The sequence below is a fragment of the Solanum lycopersicum genome, chromosome 9 (assembly GCF_036512215.1).
Source record: "Solanum lycopersicum chromosome 9, SLM_r2.1".
In the NCBI taxonomy this organism is placed as follows: domain Eukaryota; kingdom Viridiplantae; phylum Streptophyta; class Magnoliopsida; order Solanales; family Solanaceae; genus Solanum; species Solanum lycopersicum.
This window is the reverse complement of record NC_090808.1, coordinates 66,663,870-66,672,671: the sequence shown is the minus strand read 5'-3', so window position 1 is coordinate 66,672,671 and position 8,802 is coordinate 66,663,870. Positions and strand designations below refer to the sequence as shown.

At 29.2% G+C, this 8,802-nt stretch overlaps 1 protein-coding gene across 1 annotated transcript; it reads right to left on the bottom strand.

Moving 5' to 3' along the window:
• Positions 1 to 7,866: 7,866 nt before the first annotated feature.
• On the bottom strand, positions 7,867 to 8,802 carry LOC101265677 (proteinase inhibitor I-B-like). The gene is made up of 3 exons (XM_004247644.5): positions 8,667 to 8,802; positions 8,272 to 8,367; positions 7,867 to 8,184 (listed from the first exon to the last, which is right to left on the bottom strand). Exons 1-3 carry the CDS (start codon positions 8,767 to 8,769, stop codon positions 7,988 to 7,990), a joined length of 396 nt encoding a protein of 131 aa, XP_004247692.2. The 5' UTR covers positions 8,770 to 8,802; the 3' UTR covers positions 7,867 to 7,987.

Below are 8,802 nucleotides of genomic sequence, written 5' to 3'. Positions count from 1 at the left end.
ATATTTTTATTGATGAGTCATTTGGTAAGTAAAATTTTAAATTTTAAATTTCACGATAACGAATTCAAGTAATAATACATGAGTTTCAAATTCAAATATATATTTAATGAATTTCAAATCAAATATAAAAATTTATGATTAATTTATTGAATTTGATTGTGGGTAAAAATATTAAAAATTGGGTATATTATTGAGATAAAATAACATGTATATTCATTAATTCATACATAATCCAAAAATAACGATAAGAGTATATACAACCTTAAAATATAACAGATGATATTCATATATCATTTAAAATAGTTCGAAGATATATTTATTATTTCTCTATGAAAATATAATAAGCAAAATGATTCTAATTCTCTTTATATACATCACTAATAATCCTTATTATTTATAGGCACTTTTTATTTTTCAAGTTGTTGTTATTTTACTCAGAGAAAAATTAATAGAGAGCAGCTTCCAAAAAATAAAAGAAGAACAAAACGAAAGGGATAATAAAATTGAAAAATGATCTAAAATACTCTTTAAATATTAATAAAATTGAAAAATGATCTAAAATACTCTTTAAATATTGAAATTGGTATAAAAAGATTTTCTGTTAACCTATTGATTTCATAGTGTCATTGACGTTACCTTTATGATTTTATAATGCCTTTTTTACAAACGATCCCATTAGCAATGTAATACATAAAATTCTATGATTCATTGAAAATCTAATCAACTTATACAAATTAAATCTCAATCCAAACCCGAATTAACGTATTTAAACCTGCCCCTACTAAATCTAAATGAAAAAATCAATAAATCATATTTACTCGTTTACCTTTTAAAAAATATTATATTTACTCTTCGTCATACTTTTTTATTTTATTTAACTAACATTCTTTTTATTTATGAGAAAAAGTATAACTATCTTATTTTTTTTTTCAATTTTATCTTTCTATATATTTTTTTAAAGCTCGGCCTATTATTTCAGTAGTTGCTTTTCAAAAATTAAATTATAGACCTAATTTTAAGCTTAAAACTTTGTCAATCAATCGTGATAGTATTTCCAATCCTATTCAACAATAATAAATCGAATATAAAAGTTTTAAGTTTTCAGAAATAAAATTTAAATATTTTTAAAATTATGTAATCATAATAATTAACATAAATTTGTAAAAAGATTGTCCTTTCTTAATTTAACAAAATAAATAAGTAATTAGAGACAGTTAAAAAGAAAACCGACAAATAATTAGAGACAGAAAGTGTGATATAAACCTCGGTACTCATTTTCTTTGCCAACCAAAGATTCATTTACTCTCTGGTTTCATCTTAATTTATGTGATAATCTCTTTGATATGTTCGTATCCATAAAAAATCACAATCAAATTGTATTTATGTATATAACATCTATGCATGAGTGCATCCGGGTGAGATACGATATATACAATGAAATATATCTTTATGTGTGCCACTGAGATTGAACTTGAAATTTTCCTATTGATACTAAATTCTTTTTATTTCTGCTATTTCTCATTGTGGTTTAATTAATTCGTTTACTGCTTTCTATTAGAGATTTTTTTTTTCATCTTCACGATTCATTTAAATATTAAAGACAAAATTGATATAGTTAATTACTTGATTATATTTTCAAACACGCTTCTGTAACGACCTGTTTAGTCGTTTTGAGCAGCAGACTTTGATTCTGGAAAAACTGACGGAAACAACGGACCCCACGACGGACCGTCGAGGGGGTCTCGTTTCAAAACACTTAGAAATTTTGATAATTGGGTACTGAAATCGACTCTCTGAACTTCGTAACGGAATGGCAGGACGGACCGTCACAGACTCTTCAGAGAATTGAGTCTCTGAACTCTGTGACGGAGCAGCAGGACGGACCGTCGCAGGCATGATGGCCCGTCACAGGCTGCATAATCCCAGGCGGAGTCGGATTTCTTTAATGTTTTAAGGGACGTTTTTGACTATTCCGCTTATAATTATAAAGTTAGTGCTTTAATATTAATAACTCAATTATTTGGGGGCTAAAAGAGGTAACCTTGAGTAAACTAGTGGTTATTGTTGTCATCTTTTATTCTTAATTATATGCTAATTAGGGTAAAAGAAAGAGGGTTTGAATAAAGAAAATAGAAAGAACACGAAGAGAGAGAGGGGATCGACGACAAAGAGGAGAAACGAGAAAACGAAAAAGGCTTGGGAAATTGCTTGCTTGATCGAAATTCTTCGGTGGAGGTAGGTTATGGTTTTTATACACTATTCGTAGTAAACTCTTAATAGCGAATGATATGTATTGGGTAGTGTTGTAAACCCTTCTATATACTTAATTGTGTGTTTGCATGTTGTGGTTATATAATTGTGATGAAATAAGCATGATGAAGCTATTGAATCTTAAATCTTGAAAAAGAAACCCTAATCTACTTTGTTAATGATGATGCCTTAGTGTAAAAGAAGGCTTGATGAACGAAAGTAGTGAGATTAGGGGATCGGGTGCCACATTCCGGTACCAGGATAGTATATGAGGATAAGAGTGTCACGTTCCGACACCAGGATAGTATATGGATCGGGTGCCACGTTCCGGTACCAGGATAGAATATGGATCGGGTGCCACGTTCCGGTACCAGGATAGTATATGAGAATCGGAGTGTCACGTTCCGACACCAGGATAGTATATGGATCGGGTGCCACGTTCCGACACCAGGATAGTATATGGATCGGGTGCCACGTTCCGGTACCAGGATAGAATATGGATCGGGTGCCACGTTTCGGTACCAGGATAGTATATGAGGATCAGAGTGTCACGTTCCGACACCAGGATAGTATATGGATCGGGTGCCACGTTCCGGTACCAGGATAGAATATGGATCGGGTGTCACGTTCCGACACTAGGATAGAATGAGGATCGGAGTGTCACGTTCCGACACCAGGATAGTATATGAGGAGCGGAGTGTCACGTACCGACACGAGAGGAATAAAGATAATGAATCTTGAAAGATGATAATATATTCAATCTAATGAACCTAATTTCCAAATGAGTATGATGAGGAGGCGTGAGTCCTCATTGATGTGCTTGGTGTTGTAACCAAGGGTTATGGTAACTGTAAATGCTGCATGCTAAGGATATTAGTTGATTTTATGATGTTATCTGATATATACTGTTTTCTATTTTGAGTTGGCCGATGATACCTACTCAGTACTTGTGTTTGTACTGACCCCCTACTTTTATGTTTTCTTCTTTGTTATTTGTGGAGTGCAGCAAACGTGCCATCGTCTTCAACTCAACCGCAACTCTAGCCAGTCTTCATTACTCCGGATTTCAGGGTGAGCTAAAGTTTCTAGCTTGGACTGGATCTTCTTCTTCATGTCTTGATGCCTTGAAGTTCCGGCATGGACTAGCTGTTTATGTATTTTAGCTTCTTAGATACTCTTAGATTTAGTAATTCGAAGTAGATGTTCTTGTGATGATGACTTCCAGATTTTGGGGATAATAATAATAGTTGTTGAGTTTTTAGAAGTTAATGAATTGGTTTTTACTAATGAGTTTAAGTCTTCCGCATTATTTTCTGTTGATATTATATTGAAATGTTAAGGTTTAGATTGGTTGATTCGCTCACATAGGAGGGTAAGTGTGGGTGCCAGTCGCGGCCCGATTTGAATCGTGACAGCTTCGTCATAACTTTTTTTTTAAATACTCAAACACATTACTCTAAATTTCGTAAATGGATGGTATGAATATCTACCCACTATAATATACCGCATTCATCTCATTTATAAGCTTTAACGATTCGTCAATCCATATAAAAAAAAAAAGAAAATCAAAATTAGAAAAGACTACAACATAAAAGAAAATAATTACTAGTACTTTTATTTATGTTGAAATAGTTAGAGTACATGAAAGACATTATATTTAATGTCTCCACTTTATTTAATTTTCATAACATAATGTTCCCACCCCATAGAATAATTAATTAACCCATTCTAGGAGTAATTTTAACAATGGCCTTCCAGTCAACATACAGCAAAACTCTGCCACAAACATAATTAAATGGCCCCATCATACCAGGATATAAAACCCTAATATCACTAACATTGGGATTTTCCTTCTGAATTACTTCTTTTGCATATGTTGCTGACTTTCCAACAAGTTCAGGCCATGATAGCTTACCTAAAATAATTACAAATATATATATATAAAAAATTTAGAAATTATAATTATGTAATATTAGTGGAAAAAATAATAATCATAATTATGTATCCATTTGTGAAATTAAATTAATAATTAACCTGGGCATACAAATTCACCATCATTTTCCACTGGAAGTTGTAGTACTTCTATGCCATCACTGATCAAATCTCTTGCCATCAGTGATTGAAAAACTGTAATCATAATTAATTATTTACTTATTTCAGAGATAATATATACTAGTAAAATATACATGCACGAGCAATGTCAGAGTCACTAATTCCACTAAGAAAATTTAAAATCTGAAGAAGTAATAAACAAATAAACTAGTCAAAGGATTCAAAATTTAATATACAACGTACATACATATGATATAATTTCTCTATTCTCCTTTCCCGCCCAACCACACCGCAAATGAAATATAAATCATTTACAACTCTAATCATAATCATGCATATATGTATATATATATATATGGAAAATGTTAAATGGCCAGAAAATTTAGCAAGAATTTGGTCAAAAAATTTTAAAAAAAAACTATAACATTTTTAATTAATATGTATTAAAGTTAAAAAAGTAATGTTTAAAAAGGTAAATATAACATAAAAATTTCTTATTCTGGCCAATTTTTTTTTTTGTATATATATATAAAGAGAGAGAAAGAGAGGTACTAACACAATGCAAGAAGAAAGAAAAGAATGATGTGAGCAAACTTTGACTCCATTTTCTTTTAGTTGTAATGTAAAGAGTAGAAGGAATTGAGTGAATTTGTATAACTTGTATCACATTAATTTATAGGCACAGTTTGCCTTCATGTATTGAGGTACTACATATTAGTGGTGTCTAACAACCACATGTTACAATTTATAATAAGGGACAAAATGGTCTTTTCCTTTAAAGCCACTAATTAGGATAAAATTATTATTTTTAATTTACACAAGCATGTAATGGAACAGTGAAAATTGAATTTACATATAGTAGGCGAGGGAAATCCATTGATACCACTATTTGTAATTTATGAATTCGAAAAGAATAAAATAGGAAATTTAATTTATAGTCAGTTATAAATATTTTCTAACTATATGATTCTTTTTAGGAGAATATTTTTTATGAGTCAAATACTTAATGAAATGTCATAGTGAGTAGCAAATTATAATCAAAAATTTTCCGAAGCTAAAACATAAACATGGAGTGCTGAAAAATTATTAAGTAAAATAATGGTGCACTTAAACTGTTTGGTATATTCATTTCTTTTCCCAACAAAAGATTCTTTTATTCTCTCATCTCATTTCATCTCAATTTATGTGATGATTATAGTGCTTAATGAAAAATGTTATTATGTCTTTCAACCATACATGCATTTATGTACTCTTTATGTTATGATTTTCGCTGGTTGAGATTCAATTGTATTATATATTTTCTTCGCTCCAAAATAAATATATTTAAGTAAAAATCACGTTCTCTAGTTTACTACTCTTGGCCTCTAGCCTTTTTCAATGTACAATAAGGATTATATGATGCTCATGTCAATATAATGAAAATTAATATATAATTGAAGTTTATATAATTTGAATCTCGAATAGCTAAAATATCATCTGAGACAGAGAGCGTGTTTGATGTCTTACATGAGTATATATATTTATATACGAAAGTCTTAACAACTCAACTCGCTGCTGATGTTATTCGTTTTTGGCTTATACTCCGCGACTTTAAAACACGTTTTAATTGATAAGGACTATTCACTTATAAGCTATATATCCAACATCTTTCTCGTGTTTTTGCTGATGTGAGACTTTTTGTCTTAAGCTGAATCTCATACGAAATTTTGTGTGTATATAAAAATATATATATATAAAAGAAATATTTACTATGAACTATTTAATGAACAATTAATAACAATTTCATAGCTGAATTTTTGAATTTTTATAGTTTTTTTTTATTTCTCATTCGGTATCTGGTATCCATATTGAAGTTAGATTAAATATGAATTTACGTCGAAAAATTCCATATTAAAGAGTAAATTGCTCCCTAACAAAAGCGACTTGAAACTTGGAACGAAACATAAAGGGAAAAAAAAAAGAAACCAAAAGTTAAAAAGCTCTGGTCCCCTAATGACAAGTTCTTATTTATGAGTCATTTCGTCAATATATAAAACACATAAAAAATGTGTTACATTTGTAAGTATTTTTGATATTCATATATTGCTCCAAATTATTATGCCAATATTTTCTACTAACCATGCATTTACTCTTTAAATAACTCTGATATTTTATTAATTAAGAATTAATTATTATTATTTTTGTATTCTTATAAGATATTAATAAGAGAAATTTGGGTTAAAAAATATTTTTAATGGTCATATTCATCTATGTAATCTTAGAAAAATGCAATATTTATCCTTCGTCATAAATTTATGATATAATTGTCTTTGACATTCAATTTTTAATACATATTTATTCTTGAATTGTCAAATCTCATGACCTCAAATTTTTGACTCATAACTCTATCATTGGCAAACAATCCTCAATTCTCTTTTGGAAATTTTATTTACTTTTCGAAAAAATACAAATAAATCAACTACTATTTAATTCTCGCTTTATTTTTATTTGTCCATAAATATTCGTTGACACATCTACCAATTAGAAGGGTTTTTTGAATTGTATTCTCAACTCTTTTAATAATGAATACATTTAGAAGAATTTTTGATTCAAATTACATCGATGACATTATATTATTCAAAATTCGGCAAATTTATTATTATAAAAATTCGCCAAATTTTCCCACTCTTGTATCCGTTGGTACATCTACAAATTTGTACTTACAAAATATTGATTTTTTTTTTTTACTTTCTTAAATTTTATATCAAATTAAAATTAATACAAACAAATTAAAACATAAAAGAAGTAATACACAATAAGTAAAAAAGGAATTAATTAAGATGAGGGGTACATTTAATTAAGCCACACCTATTTATTCCATTATATATATACTGAGAATACATGGATACATCATAATGAACATACATGAAAATCATAATTATTTTTTCACATGTGGCTGGTTAATTACTTCAATAATCCATGAACTAACTAACCACAGGTATTGCTTTTCAGTACCAAAAAAATTTAATTGAAGTATGGTTTTATTTATCTAAAATATATTGCAGTAATTGAAGCAATTTCTATAATTATTGTCAGTAACTAAATTATGTTTAATTTGTGCTCAATTTATACGAGGACTTAAGTGATTATGATGTGACACTGAGATTCATTTTTTTTAAAAAAAATAATTTCACTCGATGCTTGATATTTGTATTGAAGTTCGATTAATTCAGATTTGTATTAGATAAGGCCTCATTCAATCGCGCAAGCGAAGCCGGGAAACGGACCGCAGCGCAACGACTAGGACTCGTGTCGGAGGAGTTTTGAGCGTGAGCTAACTTCAAGGGTTAGCTTTTCATATCCAAGTTTTATTTAAATATGAAACATGAGATTGATATTACCATTTACTTAAATATTATATTTTCAAACACGCTTCGTCACAATAATATTTTGCCGGATGGGTGATATGACAACTACCCACTATAATATATCACGTTTAATTATATGATCATCTTATTTATATAAGCTTTAACGATTCGTCAATTCATAAAAAAAGAAAATCAAAATTGAAAAAAGACTACAACATGAAAGAAAATAATACATTAGTTTTATTTATGCTGAAATAGTAGAGTACATGAAGACATTATATTTAATATCTCCACTTTATTTAATTTTTTATAATAACATAATAATAATAATAATGTTACTAACCCATAGAGGGAGTAACTTGAACAACGCGTTGAAAGTTAACAACCAGAAAAACTCTGCCACAAACATAATTATGTGGCATAGGCATACCAGGAAATAGAAGCCTAACATCATGAACTATGGGATTTTCCTTTTGAATTACTACTTTTGCATATCCTGCTGATTTTCCAACAAGTTCAGGCCATGATAGCTTACCTAAAATAATTATAAATTTGTGATAATACTAAAAATAAAAAAAAAATCATATAATTATGTAACCATATGTGAAATTAAATTAATTACCTGGGCAAAATACAAATTCACCATCATTTTCCACTGGAAATTGTAGTACTTCTATGCCATCACTAATCAAATCTCTTGCCATCAGTGATTGAAAAACTGTAATTATATATAATTAATTAATTTACATATTTCAGAGATAATAAAATATATATATGCATGAGCATTGGCGGAATCAGTAATTTTACTAAGAGGGTTCGATATATGAAAGAAGTAAACAAATGAACTAGCTAATCGAAGGGGATTCAAAATCTGCTATACAACCAGGGGCAGACAATCCCCCTCGACAAAAAATTATGTTGTATATTTAAGGTACTGTTAAGAATTTTTTATGTTTATTTATAAATTTTGAATTAATCGGACTATAAAAAAAATTTTGGGGCTAATTAATTACATACGTGATGCAAGAAGCAAGAAAGCAAGCACATGAGATAACTTGAGCATATTCTTTCCCTCCATTTTGCTTTTATTTAATTTAATTGTGTGATGCGTAAAACTCATTAATTACACATCCATATTTATAGGGACTTAATA